The 27902-nt window shown below is 35.2% G+C and overlaps 1 protein-coding gene across 1 annotated transcript; it reads left to right on the forward strand.

The window, feature by feature from the left end:
• Positions 1-749: 749 nt before the first annotated feature.
• On the forward strand, positions 750-27003 carry LOC139695013 (uncharacterized). Its single transcript, XM_071593596.1, has 17 exons — positions 750-1293; positions 1447-1541; positions 1647-1796; positions 2602-2755; positions 4667-5804; positions 5996-6103; positions 6958-7121; positions 10133-10227; positions 11631-12344; positions 12660-12885; positions 15383-15546; positions 15758-15893; positions 17733-17944; positions 19593-19730; positions 21437-21672; positions 21846-22071; positions 26636-27003. The coding sequence occupies exons 1-17, from the start codon at positions 1118-1120 to the stop codon at positions 26812-26814; spliced, it is 4311 nt and encodes a 1436-aa protein (XP_071449697.1). The 5' UTR covers positions 750-1117; the 3' UTR covers positions 26815-27003.
• Positions 27004-27902: the final 899 nt, after the last annotated feature.

A 27902-nucleotide genomic window follows, 5' to 3' on the forward strand; every position in this document is an offset into this window, starting at 1 on the left:
GTTAGCTCTCCTCTTCACTTTCAAATCTGGGTAATGCTGTGTACATAGTCAGTTGTTTGTAATGCATATAATTTACTCTGGCCCTCAACGTGTGACTATTGAAAATATTCAACAACCATCTCTAATTCAATAAAATTAACTCTTGATAATAATCTCCGAATGACAGTTGACGCTCGTAATATGCCAAACATCTCCATGTCGCAATGGTGGTAAGTGGTATTGTTTATGTTCAAGTAACCTAGTTCCTGTCATCGTAATCAAGACTGGTGAATGCATGAAATTAGGTGCTGACAACTTATTTGAGTCCTGGTTTACATTCTGCGCGCAAACCTTTAATAATGGAAGATGTAACATAGTTGAGGAAGTCTGGTTGGAACTTGAAGAGCATTCAAATATTGATTTTTAACAAGCCTAAGTTGAAATAATCTCTGGTTGGCTAAGTTGATTGGTATATGAATATAATTAATACTATTCACCTGATGATGTCAACATATTTTTTAGCTCAATGTGTTTTATTAGTTGATCCATCTTTTTGACAATTCATCCTATCGCGAAAACTCATGTTAATTTAAGGCAATGCAATTTGAAAAACCCGCCCGAATGTCAAAAGCAATTGCCGCTCGTAATATGCCATCGTACCTCAATCCCGTAATGGCGGGAAGTGGTATTGTTTGTTTACGTTCGAGTAACCTTGTTCCGGTCATCGTAAGCGAGACTGGTGAATGCATGATAGTAGGTGCTGACAATATATATGAGTTCCCCAATGCCTTTTGATTGATTGAAGGTGATTAAACGTCATATATGAGCTATTAAGATAACAGTCAAATGTTATCTCTGTACTCATGCGCACGTGGGGTTTGAATATGGGACAATAGGATAGTGAAAGATGAGTACGTCGACAATCCCTGCTGAAGTTGTGAAAAATACGTATTTCTAAGAGATAAATGTTGAAATGTAAAGTGAGGCAAGTCTTAAGTAGGGTACTGACCTGAGTGATTGAATTTGGGTTGAACATCATCGATATTTGATCAACCTCAAAGTTGTTTTATGTAATTCCGTCTGATTGACTATACGACATAACTTTCCCAATCCCTGCAACCTTTGTATTACCAGAGAAATGAGTTCTAAAGACGTAGGAAAAACCCTGGAGAATCGTAATGATTCTACGGACATATCTGACAGTTCGCTTGAAACAAAGGATGGAGACTCAGGAAAACCTAACGAAGATATTCAAGCAGAGAAATCCATGAAAGCCGATGAAAGTGACCTGAGCAGCTTAAAAATTTCGCCAAGGTGAGAGAGTATTTTTGATTAGCGTTAGAAAATAATTCCCATGGTGTATTGTAAGCAAAATTTGTAATACCCTAAATACCAGGTATATGCAAATTCTGTTAAGTCCGCAAAATGAATACTAAGGTCGATTTCAACAATTATTTTCCGTATTAGCAAAGGAAACGACTCTAGCATTAAACTTGTCATGGACAGCACGCCTGAGATCACAAAAGTGCCTGACTCACAGTACAGTGAAGGAGAAAGTATGGGTAAGTGTTGTGGCCTGTACATATTTTCTTAATTATTTAACGATGCTATTTATTTTAGCGATCCTAAGGCCAGGCGTAATTATTTAAAAGTATGTATCGTTTAAGGGGTCACCAGTCAGGCCTCAACTGTAGAAATAGAGAGCTCAGAGACTACAGCGGAAAAGGGTCAATTTTCGCCCAGTTCTGGGAATGAAGAGAGCATGCATAGGCGTTTGTTACTTCCTTCTAATGGAAGAGGAATGGCCTTTGTCAAAAGTAAGTTGATATCCCAAATTTTAGCCCTTCATTTGAGATTTAGTAAATATGTCAGGAGAAGAACACTAACATGGTAATATGAATTTTTTTGTTTATTCTTTAGATAAGCAGAAGTGAATGAGTTAATTTTATGATTTTGATGTGATTTAAGTTTGGAAGCTGAACGATAGGCACCAACTTCTTACAAATCCTTGTCTAGGTTACTTATTACTGGGCATTTTATTGTTCAATACATCATATATGTTCTCATATAAGTTATGCTTTAATCCTTGCTTCCAGTATCCTCTGTCAGAAAATTCAATTTTAAGTTTTCTTTGATGAAATTTGGATTTGCTTGAAATTTTAATGATTTACATAGGTAGCATATAAATTTTGGTTACTATTGACTCTTAGGTCTCAAAACTTTCTCCAAATCCCTCGTTCATTATTATAGATATTTGCTGACGTCGTATTTTGGTAAGAAGCCATGATTATCACAAAGTTAACTGTTTCGCCAGCTGTGCAAACAATTTTTAAAGTCGCATTCCCTTATTCCCACAAAACTGTCATTGTCTTCGATGTATGTTCGTTGTTTATCTCTTTACCTCAATATTTCACCATGGAAATTAGCATAAGTAAATTCAGATTGAATAGCCTTGTTATTTCCCCGTCAAATTCAACATTTCGAAATATTCTGTCCGATTAAAAGTATGCCGTTTCAGTTTCAAATATTTGCGGCAATGTAGTATTTTTGTTTATTTCTGCAAGTAGTTCAGTGCCATTGCACCTGTTCTTTTATTTTATAACAATGTTTGTCTGATTTTAGATGAAGAGGAGCAGTCATTCCACCTATCCCAAGATGAGATTTTTGGCAGCCACTCTGGTGTTGTTTCAAGTACACCTCAAAGTGTAAACCCACGACTTCACTCACAAGGGGATACTGATGTTGACATGATTCCTAGTTCTCCAGAGGAAAAGAAGTGAGTACATTTGCTTTATGTTGGCCAGCTTTAATCTTAACAATCAACCCAAACTATACAGGTGCTATTACAGTTTTGAGCCTAGATATTTTAATCATATTTTGAATGATATTTATATGGTAAAGTCACTTTAATTCCACATTAAAGGTGTAACAGTTTACTTGTCTCAAAAGAGTTTTGTATCAAATATTCCAAGTAGTTGGGACATAAAGAGAAAAATTGCATTAAGCAAAGATGCTTTCACAAGGAAGCAGGAAGAGGAGTCACATTTGATTTATAACTGCTTGATAACCTATCTGAGAGGAGGTAATGGATATTAGATATTTTGCTTTTCATTAAATGACGTTGAAATGTTGAAATCCAGGTTGTGAAAAGAAAGCATGTGGTTTTATTACCATTAACAGCATGGCAAATCATTATTAGTATACTCTCATTTTTACCTAGTGCCTTAATTTTTTTTCTTATTTCTTTTTGGACATAAGTATCATGTAAATACCAAAGTTCACTACAGTGATTCAGTCTTGCTCATAATTAATGGTTCATAGTGAGTATTGAATTCATTGTTATGTATTTATAAACCGAATTTTTTTTGAATGAGTAATACTTAGTTGACACTTGACCAATTACCAGAGAGGTGTTCACAGTAATGTAATTTCCTGGCAAACTGCATATGGAGCATGGGTGAGGGCTCATGGTTAGCATTTACAGTTATTGTGTCACCAATGGGTGGAGGCAGGATGTTTGAAAGATGACAGAACAGAGTTTATGTGACATGGTGCGAGGTTTCAGTGATCATTCATTGTCATAATGTAGAGCCTGATACTATCAAGTTCAGTGTTTCCCTTTCCCTCACCCTCTGCCATTCGTCCCCTGTATACCACCTTGTTGGCTCTTCTACCAAACCATCCAGTCTCCTCAGCCTGATCCTGCCCACCAAAAAATCCCCACCCTCTCCTTTCTCTGGCCAGCAAGAGTAATTTTCTCCTGAAGATGACACAAAGTGTTGAAACCCGAGTTATGTGAATGAAAATAATATAGTGGAAATCACTATTGTCAGTTATTAGTTTCTCCAACATGTGATTTCCTCTTGATGAATGCAGATTATTTGTTCCTTGTATGGTCTGTAGTTACTATGAGTCTAGTATTGGTATCTTAACACTATACACATTAATTTTATCACATCAGTATTTAGTGTGTATAGAATGTTATTCAATTGACCATATTCACATCTGAGTTGGCTGAAGGAACCTGCATTCTTTAGTTTCCTTCTTCCTAGTAAGGAATCTGTTTTCTTTAATAAGACACCAATTGTGAGTTTTTTCCATAGACATCTTGATATAATTGACGGTTTCCGGCGTAACTTAATGGAATTGATTTATTTTGGAAATGAAAAAAATAGTAACTTTGATTCCACAGAAAATTTATTATTTTTACTATATTTATTGTTGGTCTTATTTTCAGTTAATTATTTAATTTTATAATTTTTATCGATTTACTGCTTGTATTTTCTCCAATTTCCCTCACCCATCCTTTGCCCATTTATGAGTACGCCTGGGGTGGACTCTTCCCATTATATCATCTTCAGGTGACAATTCTTACAATCAACAATCATTGCTCACTTCCCTCCCCCACCCACCCTCCAACCTTCTCACCTCCCCGCCCCTACCTGAATGTAGTATATATAGATGGATGTCTGTAAGAATTGTCACCTGAAGATGACTTTGAATGTCAAAACCCGGGTCGTATCGTATTAAATTTTCTGTGGAATCACAAATTACTATTTCTTCATTTCCATAGACATCTTAATAATTCTCTATGGTTAGCCGCATTGTCATCTGAATAGGACTATTTTAGAGTTTATATGTGATTTTGTTATGACTGTAAGGAGTCGTGGTTCACATTTTTTCACAGAATGAAGTCATACTCTCTCATGCCTGCCTTGTCTGGAGGGAAGAAATATTTAAAAAGAGAAAGACGGATCCTTAGCCTTAGTAAGAGTCCACAGAAGGAAGGTAATAGCTCTGTTGTGGTGGATCTATGCAATCCTGATGAAAATCCTCAGAATAAGGAAAATGATGAGTCCCAAGAAACTCTGTATAAAGGTTCTGAAGACATTTTAGGTGATAATATCCCAGTTGATGATGGTAAAGAAAGACCAAAAAGTGGGGTAAAAAGGAAATTTGAAGAAATTTTAAAAGAAGGGGGCCCTTCAAAAAGTAGATGCACTAGTCCCGATGAGGACTTGGAAGTGGAAATCGTTGAAGTCAAGAAATCACGGAAGAGTGTTGAGTTTGTTGGCTCAAAACCCTCAACCCTGCTGTCTCAGAAAAGTATTTCATCTAATAGATCCCACTCTTCAAATACATCATCCTCCTCATCACAATCTTCCACATCTTCTGAAAAAACTGTCTATTCTAAGCAGTTGCATTTAATTATTGAGTCACCGAAGAAAGGTGATGACTCCATGGCCAGAAAAATATCAAATTCGGAAGAATTTGCTGAGGAAGATTTTACATTACATATCTCTCCTTCTCAGGGATCTCAGTTGGAAACTGGCAAAGTTGATCCATCCAACATGTCTTTGGATGCTACTAAAGGCAAAGAGATTAAATCTACTGGTGCTATGAGTACCATAATGGAAGTTGATGAAGGAGGTTCTGATGATGTAACGGTGTCTCTAAAAGAAGATGAAGTTGATCCTCCTGACAAAAAGGATGCTGACAATAATCAAACTCTAGAAGTTGTAACTGACTGTGAAGTGTCTGGGGAGAGCTGTGAAGCAATACGGCCATCATCTCCAGAATATTTATCTGATGATCAGTCAAAGAGTTGGATGAACCTTTCTAGTAAGCCATCATCAACTAGAACTGCTGAGGAAAATGGAAAGAAAATGGTGGGAAGTAATGAAGGGAGAACAGTAGAGCTCTCAGAGTGTAAGCTGCCTGAGTCAGCAAGTGACAAGAGAGAAGATGCTCATGAATCGAAAAATGTCCCAAAATTTGGTGAGGAGAATGCTGATTGCAAGGTTGATCCTGCTTCTGACCTAATAGTGAGTATTCAACAGTTACTCTTTATATGCTATTACGTCTGCAGTAGTATTGCACCTATTTGCATTGCTTAATTTTAGATAATATTCATAATCCAAATGTGACTTTTTTTTTAAATATGCGGCAATGTTCACTCATTTATTTGAGTCTTTAGTAATTCTTCTGAAAGGTACAAAATGTCTCTCTCCATCAGAGAAATGGTGATCCAGGCCCTCCTCATGTCCATCAATGGCTTTTAATCCATGTGCGTAGTGATGTTGATGCTGCAACTGGGCACTATTCAAGGACTCAACTTTTGGAGGTACAGATATTCACTATTTATATACCTTTAAAGTATTTACATGACTAATGTATGAATGTTAAATTAAGTGTAAAACCAATATTATAAATAATATTTGGATGGTAACTGATTTTGCAAAAGAGGTTTTGTTTGCACTGAATCTGCGAGGGAGTTATGCTTTTTAGTTGATCTCACAGCTGGAGCAATATCCTTATGTGCTCTAAAAAAAATTAAGTCAACTTTCAGAAACATTAGAAATGAGTGATGGAAGTGATTATCATTAATCAATCAAGTAACAAAAATGCTCCTGGAAAATATGAAAAAACCCAGAAGGGTATATTCATTTAAATGCCCAGAAATTTTACTGTGACTTTTCAAAAACCCCTGATAACTTTCTGATTTGAGTCCAAGACTTTGCCAAAACATAATATTGTCTCTCTCCAGTCGGAAATTATAACAAAAATGTAATTTAGTACTTTTTCAGTCAACAATTAAACATGTATTTTCATGCAGGAGTGTATCCTTATTTTTATGCAAACTATTCAACATTTTATAAACTAGGAAGCCTTGAAAAAACGTCAAGTTTGTATCTTGGCTATAAAATTCATTAAAATTTCTGAACTTTCAACCATTTTTATTCAAAATTCTAGAAGAGGGGAATATTTAGAAGTTAGAAAATTGTCCAAATGACTAATGTGGCATTCCCAATGTTATATTATCATTGGAGGCATCTGAAAATTTTTAGTTTTAATTAGTAAATTTCTTGAAATATTGACTAACAGCTGCTATTTACACACAATCTTAAAAAATTTCTGTAAGTTATGTTTAACATCTTTGGCAAGAATTTAACCAGAAAAATTGTGTTTTATTTGTAGATGTTTGATTACAGACAGGAAAAAGCAAAGGAATATTTAAAAATGAAGTTTAGTGGTCGAGTTTCTGATGTGTCCAAAGCTTCAAGTGTGGATTCCAAGTCCTCTGCATGCATGGGTGACATCTCTAGTCCTCCTACGGCTCTGTCTCCTCAGAGTACATCTGGGTAATTTGAATTAATTTAAGTGTCAATTCCTCTACTTAATTCTATACTAAGAGTATTGAAATGCATCCAAAATAGTAATTACCTGATTTCTGTGGGTTTAACGCGGAATGAGTTTAAGGTTTAGATAAGAAAACTGTTAGAAGTTATATTCGTAATATAAGTTAAAAATAAAGACATCAAGATTTTCTCCAAATATTATAGGAAGAGGAGTAAGATTAAGAAAGCCCATTATCAGCTGTGCCGTTCAAAATCTATGTGGAAGATATGGTTAAGGAGGCATGTAAAGAACTGGAACTAGGAATGAAAATCGGTGGAAATGGATAAAAGCAGTTGGGTTGTTAAGGTGATCAATTGTTAGGGTGTCGGTCAGTCAATGGATTTCAAGCATTACTGAGGGCATAGGAATGCAATCGCATTAGTATTATGGGAAAGAACAATCCCAGCTGTACTCTTATTGGTGGACAAAGGATATGGTGAGGGAATACTCAGTGTAGAAAAGTAAAATTAAATTAAAAAATGATAGTGGGTTAGAATGGAACAATCGATTGAACCAACATTTAATTAATAATTTTGTAATTTGATTTTATTATTTTACTCTGAATATTCCCTCTCCACATCCTTTGCCAACTATTAAGAGTACGGCTGGGGTTGTTCTTTTCCATAATACTACTTCTATGGCGGTAGTTACCATTCCTGTTAATTCAATGGTAATAGGTATGGGATGAAAATAAATGTAAACAAAGCAAAGGTTATGCAGTTTATGAAGAAGAGGAAAGCTATGTTATTTTAAAATAAGAGTTCATTAACTAGAGCAGGTAGACAGATAACCTATCTTGGAAGTTTTTTGGACCAAAGTGGTCAATGTAGTTGACACATAAGAAGAAGTATTGCGTTAGTCAAAGGAGCTTCCATAAGGAAGTTGTAGGAGGAAATCAATGGCAGGGTGGTTGAGTAAGAATGTTCAAAAAAGACTCATCAAAACTATGTAGTATGGCTTATGAAGTATCAAAACATGAAGTATGGCTTTGTAGGTATTGGAAACATTCTCATTGAAGCAAGATGATGGGCATAGATTGGAGACTTTTGAAATGTGAATGTGGAGAAAGTGTTATGGACAGGAAGGAAAACACTCAAGGGAAAGCTTTAAATGTTGGAAGAGGATTGTTGGAAGAACGCCAAAAGAGGCAGGAAAGATAAATGCAGAACATTTTGATTGGCAATGGGATGTTGAAGACTGTGACAGAGGGGATAACATTAGGCAATGAGGAAGGGGCAGAAATAAAATAGGCACGTCGAATGGAATGTAGGGAGGAAGTATGCTAAATTGAAGAGGAACTTAATTTTTGTGAACAGGGGCTGTATGTTTTGTGGGAGAGGCAATGGAATTGTTGCTGTGCCATTGTGTAGCCTGTGTCCATCCAAAATCTCCCTTAATTGGTTGATTATCTTATAATAATATAGATAATTGAATGATTAAAAGTCTTTCTGGAAAAATTTTCAAATTGTCCTTGAATGTTATTAGTGGTAATTTTTAATTAAGTCATTTAAAATTTACATTCATCATTGTATGGTCTTAGTGAAATACATTTTGACTACTATGCATGATAAAAATTTATTTCACCCATGTGGAAACAATGTTAATAGCCATCCACAAATTACAAACAATTTTTTTGACAAATTTTGTGATTTGTGTCTGTTTCTTATAAAGTTATTTGAACAATGTATCATTACATGTAGCCTATAAGTTAGCTGGACTGGAAAAGGGACTGCCTTTTGTGAAACTCTGATCTGTCAGTCTATCTGGTGACCATTCCCGGAGTATTTATTAGTTCTCCCTGCTATTGTAATCATCAGGAAGCCCTTCCACCACATCAAGGTTGTAGTCCGTGGGGTGTCCATTATCACCCATGCTTTTCAAAACACAAGGGGGAAATGGTTAAAGAGGCATAAGAAGAACTGGACATATGAATGAAAGCTGGTGGGGAATTCATAAAATCAGTTAAATATGTTGATGATCTAGCTTTAGTTAGCCATTCACCCAGGGGTTACATCCATTGCAAAACGCATTAGAAAATCTTTGTTATTGGTATAGGATGAGAATAAATGCAAACAAAACCAAGCTTATCCAGTTTTCAAGAAAGAGGTAGGCTAAGTAAAATATTTAAATAGGAGTTCATAAACTAAATCAGGTGGAACAGTTTAGTTATCTCGAAAGTTCCGAGAAACTGGAAAATGCCATGACTTGAACTTTTAACAGAGTCATCTGTTGGATATACATTATGATGCAACAATACCAGAGTTAAAAAATCATTTGAATTGCATTCTTATCTCAGAAGTGTTCTAGACCTACATGGTCACAGTAATAGAGAGATAAGGAAAAGAATTGCATTAGGCAAGGAGCTCTTACTTGGAGAAGGGAATTGATGACAGGGATGTTGAGTAAGGATGAAAAGAAAAAGTTTGTCTTAACTATGGTATGGAGCATGATTTTATATGTTGTAGAAACATGGTTGTTGAAGCAAGACAACAGGCATAGATTGGAGGTTTTTGAAATGTGGGTGTGAAGAAGGATGGAAAAGGTGAAGTGGACAGAAAAGAAATGAGGACGTGCTAAGGCAAGGTGGGGGAGGAGAGGGGATTGCTGGGAGGAATCCAAAGGAGGCAGGACAGATGGATGCAGAGCATTTTGTTTGGGGATGGGATGTTGAAGACTGATGGAGAGGAGAGGATTAAGAAATTGAAGTAGGAGAAAGAAAAGGATAGAACTGTTGAATGGAATGAAAGGTAGTAGAAATGTAATCTAATATTGGTTGCTAGGTTGTGTCTTGTTAGATGAAGCTAAGAAATTTAGCGTCATATAACAAGATACAACCTAATTACCTAACTATTGTTCAGTCTGTGTGCATTCAAAATGTACATTCAGTCTGTGTCCATACATAATGATAGACTGCAAATAATAATGTTGTGTACTTACTTATATTTCAGCTGCTAATAAAATTATAACTTTTCAGGGAGGGTAAATTGTTTCCTTTACCACCTACGAGAGCATCAATCATGTCAACATTTTCCCATAGTTCTAGTTCAACCTCTGGAAGTGACTTACTCAGTGAGTACCACCATTTATTTGGCATCTTATGCCCTAATCTTTAAAAATTCCATATTTGTTAGAGTAAAATTGTGAAATCTACATTGTGTAATTTTTATTGCCTAAATACTCAAAGGAACCAAATGCTCATGAAATAGATCTCACGTCCTCAATTAACATAAACTTATTTTGTGCACTTCAGTGTAGGTACTCTGTTGGAGCAAGAAAAAGTATAAATCTCTTGATGGATGAAATTGCATTATTGAATTTGCTATTTGTTGAGTGCTTTCTTTGTTGTAACAAACAGTAGTGTTTCCCTGTACCAATCTTAATTAACTGGCTAATTTCACTTAAAAGGCATCCATTTATCTTGCGCTTTCATTGAACAACTCCCGTCTTGAATGCACACCTCAGATTCCAACTGCCAGTAATAATAATACCATGGGTTTTTCCATAAATATCATGTATGTTGCTAATTGCTTAAGTGTGCCTTCATAGCATAAGCTACATGAAATTTCACCACTACCTATACCAGTAAAGCTATTGTTGCTGTCTCGGAATACCATCTAAATGTTAGGCTGCAGAGGCCTTGACATAATAGTGATACTTTGAGTTATCCCTCACTTTTTCATGTCATAGGACATAAGAAATTTCAACCTTAAATCACCTTTACTCTGAAAATGGAAGATGTGGAGCTGTTGGCTGTTAAAGTAATAATCTCAAGGAAGAAGATCCTAAGGCCAATAAAAATAATTAGGAAGAACTCCTATACCGGTATTTCGGTCACCAGGTGACCATCAACAGGGAGAAAATCAAATGGGGCACTTGAACTAAGAAGAGGATTGTGCACCAGGCACTGTCCAAAGTCAAGTGTTGACTTTGGACAGTGCCTGGTGCACAATCCTCTTCTTAGTTCAAGTGCCCCATTTGATTTTCTCCCTGTTGATGGTCACCTGGTGACCGAAATACCGGTATAGGAGTTCTTCCTAATTATTTTTATTGGCCTTAGGATCTTCTTCCTTGAGATTATTACCTTTACTCTGATTTTGTCAGAAATAATGCTACAAAAAAAGTGCTTGTCAGCTTTTGACATGTTTTGACTCTCAGAAATATGCAGCCCTGATGGTTATATTTTAATGGAATTGTACTTGACTTTATGCTTGCCAATTAGGTTGATCCATCGTATTAATGTGTCAAATTATATTTAATGGGAAATTTTCTGATTGAAAAAGCTATTTAATTATATTTTTTTAATGCTGGTAATTGTCAAATTTTTATGGTAAATGTAACATTTTGACTACATGATGTTTTGGATATCCTTAACTGGTGTATTATTAGTTATAGGAGAATGCATATACTTGTGAATTTTATACTTGCAAACCGTTGCACCACCATAATAAATTGACATATTTTGTCTCTTTCAGCCAATCCTAAAGTTTTTGAAGTGCCAAAATTCACCAAACCATTCCTGCCCTCAAATGTCAATGATGAAAAAATTCCAAACCTTGGTGAAGTTGTACCTAATATTAAAAGTGGTAAGAGGGTCAGACTGGAAGGTACATCAGGGAGTTCTGAGGATGCACCAGATTTAAAGGAGCAAATGAAATTGGAAATTGAGCAGTGGTCCTATAAATATATTGTATCTACTCATTGTTCACAAAGTTCAACTTCAAAAAGTGATTTGGAAGAAGCTTCCAAAGTGATAACTTGTGAAAGACGTTATCTTACACGTCGGCCAAAGTCTAAGAGAGCGTCATTGAGAATGAAGAAAAAACTGCCAGCCTCTTCCAAGACTGCTACACCACAAAGCTCTTCACAGAGTAATCAAAGGAATATTGAAGATGACACTGATACACAATTAGAGAAAAGTGCTAGTGTGTCTAATCCCACTGTATCACAAGTAAAAGCTTCACCAGCTGACAAGATTGTCAAGGCAAAACCAATGAAAAGGAAGTCAAGTCGATCTTCAGAAACCATTACTTCATCCCAAACTTCATCAGAAAATGGCCGTGAACTTAAAAGTCCTAAATCATGTCAACTTGGGAGTGCAGTGCATGCAACAATAGAGTCAGAGACCCCTGTGACACCAGGTTCATCAACTTTGATAAAAGAATATTCTGAGGGAGTTATACATGAAGGTGATTCCATAATCTGATTTACTAGTTGAGTCAAACTTAAATGTAATTTGGGTTTTTTCTGTAATGCTTATAAAATTAGCATTAGGTTTTTGGTTTAAGATTAAAAAATGTGGCTCTTCAAATAAATTTACTATTGAAGTAGAATTTTTCATGCTTTGAAGTTGATAGCAATTTTAGGTATTTTTGTTCTGACCCAGTGTTATAATTATTACGTTTATGAGTGTATTATTGTGCTTTTACTAATTATATTATACTAGAAAACCTTATATGTGATGCAATATTTATTAATTTAATAAATTTAATATATTTATATAGGAGCAATAGCCTTTGCAAGATTTGCAGACAATTGGTATTATCCAGGTAAGGTAAGAAAAAGGGAAAAAGATAATCGGTGGATCATTGATTTTGATGATGGAGATGTTAGATCCATTCGGGAGGAATTCATAGTTGCTGTAGAAGTCAGTCAAGGACAGTCTTTATATGCAGATGTTGGGGAGAAAACTCAAGAGTATGAACCTGGGATTGTCACTAAAATTGAAACGTAAGTTTTATAGACTGAATTTTTTACAGATGCGGAGGAATTTGTTTATTTCCTCTTCAGTATTTACATGCAAATTTACCTCCATTCCAGTTTACATCCAGTAGTGTATGTTCCCTGGTAATGAATTCATAAACTTTAAAGTCATGAAATTAGGAAATACTTTTTTTTAAATTCCGTTTGCAAGTTCTTGGAAATAGATCATGACCTGAAAGCTCAGTGAAGGATAAGAGTAATAGGTTCAACTCCAAAAGGAAGGTGTTAAGTTAAAGTGTGATCAATCAAGGTATTCTATCTATTCTAGGTTTTGTATGATCTCTAACGATGATTCATCTCAAAGTTTCATAGGTACAGCCAATTTCTTTCATCACTTCTTTGTAACTTCTGCTTGCTTTCATGCTTTGTAAAAACCACTCACTCTTCCCTCCTCTACCCCACTTTTGCAGTCTTCCACCTTTTATCATCATAGCTTTCAACATTCCATTACCTTTCAAAATTTCCTTCAGCCATTTTGTCTTCCTTTTTCAGATTTCCCCCAGTAATTCCCAGTAACTACCTCTATTCACCGACCTCATTTAAAATTTCAGCATTTGTCTTCCTCCCTGTCCAGCTTATTTTCTCTGCTCTCTTCCAAACCCACATCTCAAAAATCTCCTATCTATACTTGTCCTTTTGCCCCAAAGACCCCCCCTTTTGCCCCCAACATCTGTAAAGCACTGAGATCCATATGAAAGTTTTTACCAATCTTTTCTTCACAACTCTATTCAGTGTACCCATCATCAATTCTATTCTGGCCCTTTCCCTCTAAAATGCTGCATAAATGCATGGATGTCTCCACCTGCTCTAGTTTATTCCCTCATACTTAGATGATTAATTTAGCATTCTTACTTCTCAGAAATCTCATTACTTTTGTTTCCATGTGGTCAATCCTTATCCCATTGTTCCACTAAACCTCGCAATGATAACTGCTAATCCTTGGCTGTCTGACTCACTAATGCTTGATCATTTTCATTTGTAACTGATTTAATCTTCTCGCCTATCACTTTTATTTCCAGCTCCAGCTCTTCCCATGCCACCTTTAACATTTCCCTAGCATATATGTTGAAAAGTGCTGGTAATAGCCAGTAAGCCTGTCTCATTCCCGTGCCAATCACTGCTTGTGCCAATTCTCCATCTGCTATCCTTACCTACTCACTGCTATCTGATAGATGTACAAGTTTTGGAGAAGTCACCTTTTCACCCGGTCCACTCCTATATTTTGCAATTTCTCCATTAACCTTGCCCGCTTAATGTGGGTGAACACCTTCTCAAAATCTACCAAGCTCCCAAACGTACTGCTTATCTTTGATGTTCCTTTCTACTAATGTCCTCATCACAGCAATGACATGACACATTCCTCTAACCTTTCTGAAGCCAAACTGATATTCACCTTGGTAGTTGTTTGCCCTATTTTGTAACCTTATGTTGATATGATTCTTAGAAATACCTTTTCTGCATGAGAAATTGCAAATTGCATTTGCCGCATGGCTCTTCATTGAGAGAAACTGTGTTTCACAAATAATGAATGGCCCATGCATGTTGTGAAAAGAAGGGCCTAAACATTTTATCCTCAATTTGTATTTATTTTAGCTTCTAACAGATATATTTTATGCTCATTTTGTTTGTCAATGATCTAGTTGTGAAGGAGTGATTTTGTTGTGCTGGTAAGTGATGTTCAGGATTCCTGTTGATTAATGAGAAGGATAAATTTTTAATGTTTATGAAATTATATTGATTGATCATGCCACTGTTGGTGTTGACATGTGTAAAATTTTTATAAAATGGTACACCATTTTTTCAGAATATTGGTTTCATTTTTTGAGAAATCCATTTTCCTTAGAGGTTTGATGCATTCTCAGTTGCTTGCGACTAAAAGAGAATTTCTGATCATTTACATGAACTTACTTCATATTCTTCATGTATATTTCTGGCAAACAGAAGCATATTATGTTGCACGCTTGATATCACAATGAGATGATCAAATGTTTCTTTCCATTTCAGACATGTGCAGCTATTAATTAATACCACACTATAAATAAAATTTTTAAAAATATCTTTTTTGTGGTCTTAAAATGCTCTGTTAAACTGAAAATATCCCCTATGAAACTTTCAATTGGTGACACCTTGCATTTATTTCCAAGCTCATTTACTCCTAGCTTTTAGCTCTTGATCATCCTACAAATACCAATGTGCCATGCATGCTTATTTTCCTCTGATAATATCTTTCAAGGGTGAATAGTTGTTTCGCTGCTTTTGTGATTTGAATCTCCCAAAGTGTGCAGTTTCAAGATTTTGTTTTTCTTTATATGACAGACTATATTCTTACTCAAATAAATAAATTCATTGCAAATTTATAGTCTGGTGTATTAAATGTTAGTTCAGCAAGAGAGAGTGATAGCATGAGTAACTATTAGGTATATGTGCTGAATATTTAAAACAAAAAATCTCTTATTTTCTTCAGAAAGAAGATGCAGGTTTACTACACTGTAGAATTGGATAATGGGGAAACCAAAGTTCTTCCAAGATCAAAGTTATGTCTTACTGAGGATCAAGTGAATATTTTGAAGGAAGTTGTTGTAGATTCTGTGTTGACAACTCCAAAAAGGAAAGCAGATGTTAGCTTAGGTATGATTTTTGTTTCTTTATTCTCATAGTCTTGTAAGATAAAAAAGTACACAGTAGTTTTTATGCAATTTTATTAATTTTTTTCATTTAACAAGAGCTAAAATATGTGCCCTAAATTTATGCCATGATATTTTACCATGAAATTATAAGTGCGGACTTGAAAAACAGTGCCTATGATGCATTTAAATGTCTCTTTTTCTTTTCATATCAGATAATGTATTAGAAGGGCGTACAAGACGAAAAAAGTCTACTACTTCATTGAGTACCACCAAAGCAGGCTCAAGTACACCAGGCCCAAGCAAATCTCTGTCTGTGACGAAACTAGAAGCAACTGTGCTTGACTCTAGGTATGTACATTAAATGAATAATCAAACAGTGGTGATAGATGATCTTTGGTTTATTCTATCGTGTTTATATTTTGTACATGTAACTTTATTCAGCATACTTTGGTGTCATTTCTATCAGTTTTATTCCATTTTTAGCTCATCACTTTTTCATGTCCAAGCAGTCATTTTTCTTCTCCGTTGTAGCTTATTAAGTTCATATGGTTATTTGTATGACCTCATAGTTGGAGAGTAAACAGTACTTACAGTTTAACACAATGATAATCAATTAGCCGACATCAATGAATAAAGTTTAACATTTTTCTTTAAAGTTTAAAGTCTTTCAATTATTTTTGCAAGGAACTTAACTGTAGAAAAAACTCCAAATTGTGAATTTTAGTGGTCAGAAAAAGCATATAGAAAAACAATGATACCATTCTCCTGGGGGAAAAAGGTAAGGGAGATGGGGGGTGGGGGCAAAGAAAATTGAATTTGTTTCAACCAAATTCAAGTAAATACCATGGTTAAGGAGACCAGAGTCTTAGGAAACTGAAAATGGATAGCTTATGGCAATTCTAATGAAAAGCCAGGATATTGTCATATCCCGACAATATCATTTATCATGTTTCTTGTGTTTATTACATGGAATCATTTTTTATTTTTAATTACCATGCCAGTATAAAAAACTACTAATAATATACTGCCTGGTTCTGAAATCACACCAGTATGTATATTGCCTGGAAGATGGCCATCTTGTTTTTCTGCAATTGGCTAGTGTGTGTGTGCAAGCACGTAACCTCACTATAGATCTGTTTACTATCATATTTTGGTCAAGAGCAAATATTTATGTGATATGTACATTATAGTAATCATTGAAGTAATTTGGACTAATTGTCATTACATGTTTAGGCAAACATTTTATTTACGTTTTTAGCATTAATGTTAATTGTTTATTTTCAAACTTTTAGTTTGGCAAAATGTCTATGCCATTTAATTATTTGAATTAAAATACCCAGTACGCTAGATAGTTATTTCATGAGTAAAATTTACTTAGTACTTTGTCTTGAAGAATATCTCATTTAAATAGAGCATTTCATGGTGGAGATAATTTAATTTATAATCATATTGTGTGATGTAATTAACTTTCTTGGTATATTCAACATCATTCTCATTTACTCTTTAATGAAAAGTTATGTGCAATTGTTATCAGTACAAATTATATTGCTCAATTTGGAGTCACTTGATAAAAGTTACCACCATGAGTCTCAGTTCTTCACTATAATGCTGTACAAGTATAAGCTACTAGTACCACAAACTTTTCTTGCCAGGTTTACTTTTCCATTCCTGTGACAGCTCTAGTGCTAATAGACAAGACAAGCACAAGAGGGTGCTTGGAATTAATTGGGGAAGGTAGAAATTTATATCCCTTCTTCCACCTTGATGTATGAAAGGAAAGAAAAAATAAACTTACCCAGAACTGTACAAACACCCTATGAAGTATATGTAAGGGTTCTGTTTAGAAAATACAGAGGCTAAATTTAACTATGATTTTCAAATCTGTAGAAAATATGTTTTGCATCATAAAAAATATCCATATTAATAGAGCAGGTAGGTTACTTACGGGCTCCATCAAGCATTCTAATCTTGCCTAGTGTCATCAGTTCTAGATTTCAGGAAAAAAGAATTGATTTAGTAAGAGCTTAGTTATTCTTAATTATCTGAATACAGGTGAAGCTTACCTTTCCTTCTTTTTTGAGTTGATTATTCATATTCAAGGTCAAAAATAGTTTTTAAAAAATAATAATATTAATTGGTCATTAAGATTGGTGTTCATGCCTGTTTTGCTTTCTACATACTTTACAGTAGTGTAGTTGGAACAGCAAGTGATTGTAGTGAGCTGGGTTATGATGGAATATCAGGACTTGAACCAGCAGCTTCCCCAAAGCCTGTTATAACCCCAGGCAGTAAGGGTAAAGGTCCTGGAAGAAGAAAAGGTGTGAATAAGCAGTTAAAGCTGACTGATGTGGAATCATCAACTAGTATATCCACCAGGAAATCTAGCAGCATTCAAAGTCGTAAGTTTTATTTTGTTTGCTAATTTTAAAGTAATGATTTGAATCATGAATACTTCCCAAGCTACAGCTAATCCACAATTTTATATCCCTCCCACCTCTCTTTTTCTTTTCTTCAACGCTTCCCCCTCACTCAAGTTCTCAGGTTCTACCCTTCAAAATGTAGCCATGACCTTCTCCTTGCAAGGTTGTAGTATAGATTGGAATGGTATGCTTCATGTGGTGGTAATACACCTTTCCTTTAAAGTGAATCTTCATGGCATTCCACTGTCTCATTGACACTTGAACTGTTGCCTAAACTTTTTAGTTTTGGCTTATTTATTAGATTAGCAAACCAGGCTAGTAATTGGCTCTAAAGAGGTGAATCGTCCTCTGACACTTTGTCATTGGTTCTTACATCGAAGTTTTCAGGCTGCCCATTGAATTAACTGCAAAATATCCAATTGGAAACATAAATGACAAAGATAATAATTAGAATAATGTATTTAAAGGCCATTTTATGTGAAAGCACTTGGGTCGAAGATACTGATATAGATGGAAGTGTTCCATGACACCTAAAATCTCTGATTAATAAAAATATCTCCAAAGATGTTTGCAATCTCAGCTGAAAGTGTGTGCTATAGATAAATTAAATGATTTTACTTTTCCTACCAAAAGGCTTAACCATGGACACTATTGATCAATGGGAAATTATACATTTTTAAGTATAAAATGTAACGTGCAGAGCAGACAAATTTTGTTGAATGACTTGTCCTGAATTTCTCCTGTTTATCTGAATAACATCTACCCCAGCTCCTTTAATTTTACCATCTTTTACCTCTTACCCCAATGTCCATCTCCTCCAGAATTCTACTCCCCTCGCAGTTTACCCAAAACCATAGCTTGCAGACCATGCCATAAAACTTCCCAATTGTTTTGCTTCTCTCATTAGCCTCTCTCTCTTGTTTCCTCTTTTGTCATAGGTACTCCCAGGTCTTTCATGGCCACTCAGTCTGTTTCCCTTGTACACTGCATATCACCTCATTTTTCCCACCCAATCTCTTTCTTCCCCCTGCCATTACTCTGGGAACATTTCATGGGCTATTTGTCCAATCCTTGTCCTCTCTTTTAATTCAATCTCCATCCCCTTTCTTTCCTAATACCACCTCAAAACTACTCCACACTTCCCTTGCCTCCATACTGCTTCTTTCCCATATTTTACTTTTTTCTCTCATACTTTCCTTCCTCCTCTCCTGCCTCTGCTAAATCTGCCGTTATACCTCAATTTTTTTAAATTTTTCAATGGTCCTGTAACCACTAACTAGTAGCGTACCTGATCATTATCTGTTATCAGTAGCAATTATGATCCTTAAATTGGGCATATCTTCTGAGTGAATTGGAAATTAAAATAATTTAACTGCATGTGTTGAAAATCAAGTGAGTTCCAATTATCATTGTTATGCCATTTGAATATCTTCTGGGTGACTCATGCAATCACCAATAGAATTAAGAATGAATTCAGTTAAACCCCTTTTAATAGTCAATGGTCTGATGATTCCTCATACATTAAATTGCGATTAATAAGTTTATATTGTCTTTCTTGTCAAAAACTGGTTCTTTAATGTCTAATATATTTGCCTTAAAATGAGTATCTTTATTTTTCATGTTGAAGAATTGGGCCCAATACCTTCAAAAGGAAGCACATTATTTAAAGGGAAATATTATATCCTAAGCTATGGTTCAGATAACATAATTCAAATTCAAAAACATGATGTAATTAAACCTCTTACTGATACAAGTACTGATGGAGGTAAGTGGCATGTGTTTTATTCCTCATTTATTTTAACTTCGTATTGTAATCCCGTGGGTTGTAGTATTCCAGGGGTAGAGTGTTGGACTACTGGCCAGAGGCCCCGGGTTCGATTCCCAGGCAATTCTTTCTGGTCTACCCAAGCTATGTGATTTTTTGGGTACCTGATCTTCCTGGGAAACCATAAATGCAATGGAGAAAGGAACTGGCCCCCCTACTCTGATGTATGAATTTCATATGCTGTTGGGCTTAATACTGGGTGAACTCTACCATCACTGACAAAACTGACCTTTTGGTTGATTACTGTGTTTATGTTTTTTTTAAATTTGATCCTATGAGAGCTATATAGCGAACAAGTCCATTTAATCAGACTTCACTTGATAGAAGTTCTAAATGTTCATTTTTATCAAACCATCCTAGTTTTCCAGAGAAATATTTATAATTAATGCATTTCATGATGCAGCCTGTTAATGCTTTACAATTGCATTTATAACAGTTACTGATACTGTTTTAAGTAAAGTTTGGCATATTTTACTGTAATGCTTATGGCTCAGAAAATGTATATATCAATTCAGAATCATTGTTTCAGACCCCGTGATGGAAAGAATCCACTGTAAAGAATCAAAATTATTTCATTTTCACGCCAAATAAAAGATTTATCATAATGCGTGTTTTAATTTTGTAATTTAGATGGTGAGAATTTTCTGTTTGACAATAACATCCTCTGATTGGACATTTGGGAACAATTGGAAATTTACTAAATGGTTCATGCTTATTATGATGCCCCATCTTTTTATCATCCATTCTCCTCTTTTCATACTTCCTTTCCCATTCCTTAACTCTTGCCAATGTATAGATAGATGGCATGCACAGCTTGTCTTGTGATTCTGTTATTGCCTCTCCTAGATGTACATTGAATAGTGTTGGAAAAAGGTTGCATTCCTTCCTCCTTTGTTTATTTTCCCTTATATTTTGCCTCAGATTTTCATATGAATGATTCCCTGATCCTTGCTGAAGTAATTATTTTTCTGTCATTTTAGTACATTCCAAGCACTTCAGTGTCTTAAGCATATTATTCCAAACACTAAAAGAAAGTTAAACCGTTCCACCTGTCCTAATTTTTGCCCTGATATTTTAACTTTTCAGTTAACTTCCTCCTTTTCAAAAACCTCATAAAATTCTTTTTGTTTACAATGATTCTCTTCCCATACCTATAACACTGATTTTTTGTGCTCATGATCCTCTTTGTAATTTTTTATCTTATTTGAATCTTTCCTGGCATATCTTTGGTATTGACCCTTGCTAGTCTCAAAATTTCACACGCAGGGGTTACGAGAGATTTCTCCCTTTGCGAGTGGCCCACCAATCACATGCAATAAAATCAATGCAAATTAATCACATACTTTCTAGCTTGGATATACTTTTTACTATATCCAAGCTAGAGAGAGTGTTAGGTTCATTTACTTGTATTTATTTTATTGCGTGTGATTGGTGAGCTGCTGACGTAGGGAGAAATGTTTCTTCAGCCCTGTGTGTTTGAGTGTTTGAGAAGGATTCTTGTTGTTAAGGTTCAATTTTTTGGTTATGACCTAAAAGAACTAACTTAACCTGCCTATAAACACTGCACATGTTTAGCAAGGTAGCCAGTTGTTGATTATGTTAAACTTGTATTATGTGTACTATGATTTTTTTTCTGTTGTTCTCAGATGGAACTGATACTGGTGAAGGAGAATTTACTACTTTACCCTTTGATAAAAAACACTTGCGAAAGCAGTTGGAAGCTGGTGGGGGCAAGGTATTTGACCGCTTTAAGGATGAATGCATAGGGAAGTCATGTTTCCTGATTTCAAATAGACCCAATTTAACACCCGATTATGTTTTGGCCTTGGCTGCTGATATTGTTGTTGTAAGCCACGAATGGATCATCAATTGTTGTATCCAGGTACTCAAACTTATATTCTTATAATCACAAAAATCATTGGTGAGATTCATATTTGTATGGCATTAATTATTTATTTTGTGTTTAAATGTGCAAATTTGTTTAGTTGAGAAAACATTTGTATTCATCAGATGAGTGAATTATCATAAATGTAAAAAAGTTTCTTTTTGTTGAAGGACAAGAAACTTCCTTTTGAGGACAACGTACTATCAATTGGATGGTCACTAGAGAAGAAAAGATACATTGAATATCATGAAAGGCATAAGCAACCCCTAAAGAACGTAGAGGTGGTGCTTGCCAGTGATACAGGTCATCAATTTCTGGAATTTTGGAGGAAGGTTCTAGTAATGGCTGGAGCTCATGTACGGAAAGTATCTAGCAGAACAATGTCCTCCCAGGAAGGTAAGAGTATCAATTGTTATTTGCCCTGCTATTTGTTGATTGAATGCAAAAATGTGTAAAATCTCTGACCCAGTGCTAACGTAAAGCTTGAGCACCCAGCCATTTATTCGTTCATTCGTTAAAAACTTCTATTGTCATGTGCATGCAGTTGTAATTGCAAGTGGATGAGAAGCTCAACTCTAATTGTAGCAGAAACAGCATTAGGAATCTATTTAATGAGTAAAATCATATCTTCAAGAATGTGGAATTGATACTTACGTTATTCACCCACGAGGTTAATGGAATGGATTTTATACTTTCCATTTTGCAGACAACAGTTATAACTCAAGCAGTATGGTGTAGTGCACGGTAAAAGCATTGTGTTTTGAAAGAGGAACCATAGAGAATTCTCATTAAGGCTGGAATTCCAGAGTTAATTGGATAGTGTATGCTTTGTGAATGTTTTCGCTGAAACTTAAACATTTTGTAAAGATGAGAGCCCTTTAAATTTCAAAAAATGCTTTTCTAGCAAAGGAATTGAGCTGCAAATATCTCCAACCATAACCTGTTACACATGAATGTAGATGCACCATAAATTGCTTGTTTTTTCCAACTATTGGTCTAAAGTTTCTGTTGGCTGTCAGTAATTATTTATTTTAGGTTCCTTAATGTTGTTTTTTGTGGCTGCATGCACTGTCTTGTTGAAAAAGTTGAATTGTCACTATAAATGTGTTAATGGTGTAATGAAACTTGAACTACCTTCAGTTAACCTGGTCTTAATAATGCAAAAGAAGTAATTTAGCACGATAATGAGCCCACATGTTTATGCTACTCGAATAAAGAAATAAATGTAGTGTTTCAAAGAAGATATCTGAAATAGGGAAATATATTGGGATGGCTGAAGGAGTGTCTAACAGATCATAGAAGTCCTGGAGAGTACCTTGCCTTTTCCAAGAAAGGCATTATAAATGTGACTGCAAGTGAAAGAAGTAGGAGTATAGAGAAACTGCTGGCAGGCAATAGGCCTAGGAGTATAATAGGCATTATAATTGTGACTTCAAGTGAAAGAAGTAGGAGTATAGAGAAACTGCTGGCAGGCAATAGGCCTAGGAGTATAATAATCGCAACCTTATAATCCTGAACAGTTGCAAGTGAATAAGAAAGCATGCATATTCCTCATCTTGACCATGGGCAACTTGTATCTGAATGATATGTGGTATTGTAAGCAGGCAAAGAAGGTATAGGTCCTGCACACAGGATTTGCATAGCTGTGCACCTTTCAATGTTGAAAGAGTAAGTTACCATTTTTAAAATGGCAGAGGTGACCATGCAGACATGAAAATTCAAGGACCAAATCACAAATCAGTAGGAGAATGATTCTTGATGACAAAATCATCAATGTTAATGCTGATGGGATCACCCTGGATGGATTAAAGGGCTAGTTGGTTTACTGGAATAAGGTTACTCTGTCACAAGTGACTGTCAAGACAAAGCTGATACTTGGGAAGATGTGATCATGAAATGCTGACATTATGGCAAGATTGGAGAATTCAAAAGTGGTGCTCCATCCCATAAAGACAACAGGAAGCTCAAGTCAAGTGGCAGGAGGAATTGCTGGCATATTTGGAAGTCAAAGAAATGTCACAGGAGCTGGGAAATTCAAGATATCATCCAAGACAGGGCAGGTGCAGTCCTTTGCTCTTGGCGCCTTGTTTTGGTAAATTTGATGATAATTGCGACAGAGTATGTCATATCTCAGAATGTTACTCTGAATCAAAAAATAAATATGCTTTAATGAAAAGCTCATCAATTGGTGGTACAGATGATTATGATCAAGGAAAAGCTAGAACTGTAATAGGCAATGTAAATACGGTGAAAGCATAGTGTTTTGAAAGAGGAACCATAGAGAATGCAGGTTGTGAATGGTGCAGACATCTCATTTACAACCAATCATATGTGCTGTTCCCTTGGTAAGTTACAGTTATGACATGTGTGCTACAATTGCAATGGGGAATGGTGATTGTTTCGTGGATTTTGATAAGTCATTCAATGTAGTATTTTGGGTAGAATAAATTAATATATTGCAGACAAAAGTATTGGATCAGGGGGATTGATGGCTTATATCAAGGTAATAGGTATGGGATGAGAATCAGTGTGAGCAAAGCAAAGGCTATAAGGTATTAGAGTGGGAAAAAGGCTAAGTTAAAATTGAAGGGCAAAAACTGGAGCAGGTAAAGCAGTTTGTGTATCCTGCAAGTATTTTGGACCAAGATGGGCAAAATGTTAGGGATTGAAGAAGACTAATTGCATTATGCAAGTAAGCTTTTACTAGAAGGAGAGTTGACAGGGGCATTGATAAAGATGTTAAGAAGAGATGTGTGATAACCTTAATGCGGAACATGGTTTTGTATTGAGCAGAAACTTGAAGCAAGCCAGTAAGATGATAGACATGGATCAGAGGCTTTTGAGATGTGAGTGTGGACCCTTGGCCCCTCCTAACAAAACACAACTTGACATCCAACACTACCATGAACTGTTCTTCAGTTCTGCATGTATTCTACATTCCCTCATTCCATTCAGCATGCATAGCCTTTCCTGCCCAGTGTTTAATTGTACTTGAAAATATCTTAGTACTTTGTTGTTTTTCTTGGAAGTTATCTTGTTTGAAAACTGTTTTGGTGTTGAATGAAGTTTTCTGTTGCTCTTGCTTCTTGATATTGTACTGTATCTTAAGATAAACAGAGTGCCGTTTGGTTTCAGGTTTATATTTCATGCTAGTCAATGGAATTAAAAGTAATACACAAGTGTTCTTGGTATCAATTGCTACCAGGGGAACCACTTGAATCTTCTCAATAAATGTGCTAAATTCTTGACCCAAAAAATGTCACTTCAAATGTCACTTACTGCCAGTGGGTGGATATATCGGCCCTTGTTGGTTGTGCGAAAACTGCCTGGGGCCTGATGTATTTGACTATTTTACTTCGAAATACTGTATGCGGCCCAGTCAATGGCTCCTATCTCTTTCTACGGCTTGTGCTCTATCTCTGCTGCTTACTAAGATGGTTTCTCCCTATTCTCAAGATATATATGCTAATTGTGCACATTATGTTTGCCTCGCAAGTTCTTCTGTGTTTTTTCGTTTACCTCAGGCTAGTAGAATATGATCTTTTGTGCTGATGACAGCTTGCACTGGACTTTTTTCTCTTTGTATTTATTTTAGGGTCAGTTAACAGCAAGATTAGCTAACATGGAGTGAGTTATTGTTGACAAATAAGATATCTTACAATTTTACATTATGATGAAGTATAGCATTTACCGTGTTTTATATATTTCATAATATTTTCACAAATCCTCCTTGATGGTGTATATTGGTGAACTCTCTGTTTATTGCAATTTGAGCTAAGCTTAGCCAAGTGGGTCCAAGTGAGAGTGAATTGTGATAACCCTCTGAAGATACCGATTGAGTTTCTAGAGACACAAGGACGGGAGCAATGAAAATTTGACATCTGGAAAAAAGCCTTTGTCCTGCCAACATTATACCTTCAGTGTAATTGAGGAACTTAACAGAGAATGGCTTCAAGAAAAGCAAAACCAAAGCAGGAAATCTGAGTCATCAGTGACATGTTGTGTCATAAAACTTATGAAACTGCCAACTAAGAAAGAGGACTATTGTGTGTGCAGTAAAAGAGAAAATGGCTAAGAAAAAAAATCCCCAACTGTGTGTGCTAAATACAATAAAGACCATCACAGTGAATGCTTCCATAAGCATGTATCACCTGATGAGAGCATCAGTGTACAGTCATATAAAATATTTATATCTCTTGCAACAATTGATTGATCATCATGAAAATGCAACACTGGAGACACAACTAAATTTTATCGATGAAGAATATTTATCTATTTCATTACATGGAAATAATATTTTGCCAATAATAATATAAAATAAGCATAAAAGTTTGATTTTTTTATATATGTTGTAGGTAATTTGCTATTTTTTCTTTTCTAAAAATTAAATTCAACCCCTGTAATTCTTCTAGCTTGAGCAGTCTTCGCACATCCCACCTAAAATGGGCTGGCAGTAAAAGGGTTAATTTTTTAACTCTGTTTTATTGATACATTCTTAGTTTTTCTATGGTATAAGTTATCTTTTAGCAGCAGCTGAATTGGCTACTTCTGCAAATAGTAATTTTAGGACTTGCATTTCAATATGATTTGTCTTCTCTTTATCCACCAGGAAATTAATTTCTGAGGTTATCTACATTTTCACCTGCTAGGATCGTTTTTAAAGAGTTTAAACAATCTTAAATCATCATTATTTAATTTCACTTTCCTGGATGATTGAGTCATCTCCCGCTCCCATCTTTGAATTCAATTTTACTCTAGCATTTGATTGTAGATACTTAAGTAATTATCATTTGATGTGATTTCATAAAATGCAATGTAGCTGTTATATAGTATTATTGAAGGTATTGATAGATGAAATGCTTGCTTTTTTACAATAGGAGGGTGTGCATAATTATGCCAGCCTTTTCAAATTAAAAACAAGATGTACTTTATTTTTTTATGTAACTCTCTATCTTCACAGATATTTCCTATGCTAAAGTCGTGGTCTCGGACCATATGTGTCCTGAGGGAATTTTAAATCGAGCTATAGAAACGGGAATTCCAATTGTTTCTACTGTATGGGTGAAGCAGACCTTAATTCATGGAGAGCTGAGGCCATTCAATGGACATGAAATGTACATGTATGATTTTTCAGGATGAGTTACTGATTGAAGACTAAGTTGTATAAATAAGATATTCTCTTGGCAATGTTTTTGTGTGAAATGTATTCTCTTTATTGTTACTAATGCTTCACAATTGCTTCAGTTACCTTCCTCAAAGATTATTTTAACCTTGAACTACTAATGTGACAATAGAAGCTGTCTTTTCTAAATGTTTTGTTTTATAGAGTTTTTGTATACAATGTAACACATTTTTATTGGTGTGTTTGCTGGAATAAATTGATTCATAATTTGTATTCGCTTATTAAGAAACATTCCTGTTAATATGTTTTTTCATTTAGTGCAGCTGTTTTAATGGCTTAATCTATATTGACCTTATTAATATTTTGGTCCATGTCCATCTGGATTGAAGATCACTTTCCATGAGGTGTTCTACTTATGCATAAAGCACCATGTATATTTAAGAATGTGATGGCTTAGGTTTTGCACAAATTAATGAGAGCAGTAATTGGTTGTATTAAAATAGTTAAGCCATTTTATTTGAAAATAACAGCAGTATTGAATTAAATAAGTGTTCACCTTTTTGTTTTATAAAATGAAATAATATAGGTATAATTGCTGTTACAGTTTTGTTATTGGTTTTAAAAGAAAAGTAATGAATAAAATTTTGAATTATGCGAAGGCCTGCAAGTCAACCTGAGTTCATTCTTTTGATTCTTTGCCATTTACTTCGGATAGAACAATCCTGTTCATCTTGTTTCAAAAATATTTAGCTATATACGCATGCATTCAAAGTTTATATACATGTAGCTAAATAACAAAGTTGTTCCAGTAGCTTCCTGAAAGTATTTCGTCTAAAGCTATTATTCATTTATAATAATGAATGTAGCCAGGTTATGGCTTCCATGGATTGTAGTAAGACATGAGCACCTCAGGTGTATGGTTCTAGGAAAATATGTAAAATTGGTTGTATGTTGTCAATGGCTACGCATAGCAATGTAGAGAGGGATGGCTGGTTGGTATGAAGAAAGAGTTGAGGTCAAAAAGAAATGACGACGCATGGGGCCCAGTTGCTCGCTGAAGAATCCTCCGATGGTGGGTTCCCACAAGAGCCATTTGATTGTATAG

Source organism: Hetaerina americana, unplaced genomic scaffold (genome assembly GCF_022747635.1).
Source record: "Hetaerina americana unplaced genomic scaffold, ioHetAmer1.1.p SCAF_6, whole genome shotgun sequence".
Taxonomy (NCBI): domain Eukaryota; kingdom Metazoa; phylum Arthropoda; class Insecta; order Odonata; family Calopterygidae; genus Hetaerina; species Hetaerina americana.

What these genes read in the sequence shown, in the direction of transcription:
- LOC139695013 (XM_071593596.1), top strand. Translation starts at nt 1,118, where the DNA reads ATGAGTTCTAAAGACGTAGGAAAAACCCTGGAGAATCGTAATGATTCT. An exon ending in CTCTGGAAGTGACTTACTCA is followed by an intron (nt 10,228 to 11,630) that starts GTGAGTACCACC and finishes TGTCTCTTTCAG; the next exon opens with CCAATCCTAAAGTTTTTGAA. An exon ending in GCAACTGTGCTTGACTCTAG is followed by an intron (nt 15,894 to 17,732) that starts GTATGTACATTA and finishes CATACTTTACAG; the next exon opens with TAGTGTAGTTGGAACAGCAA.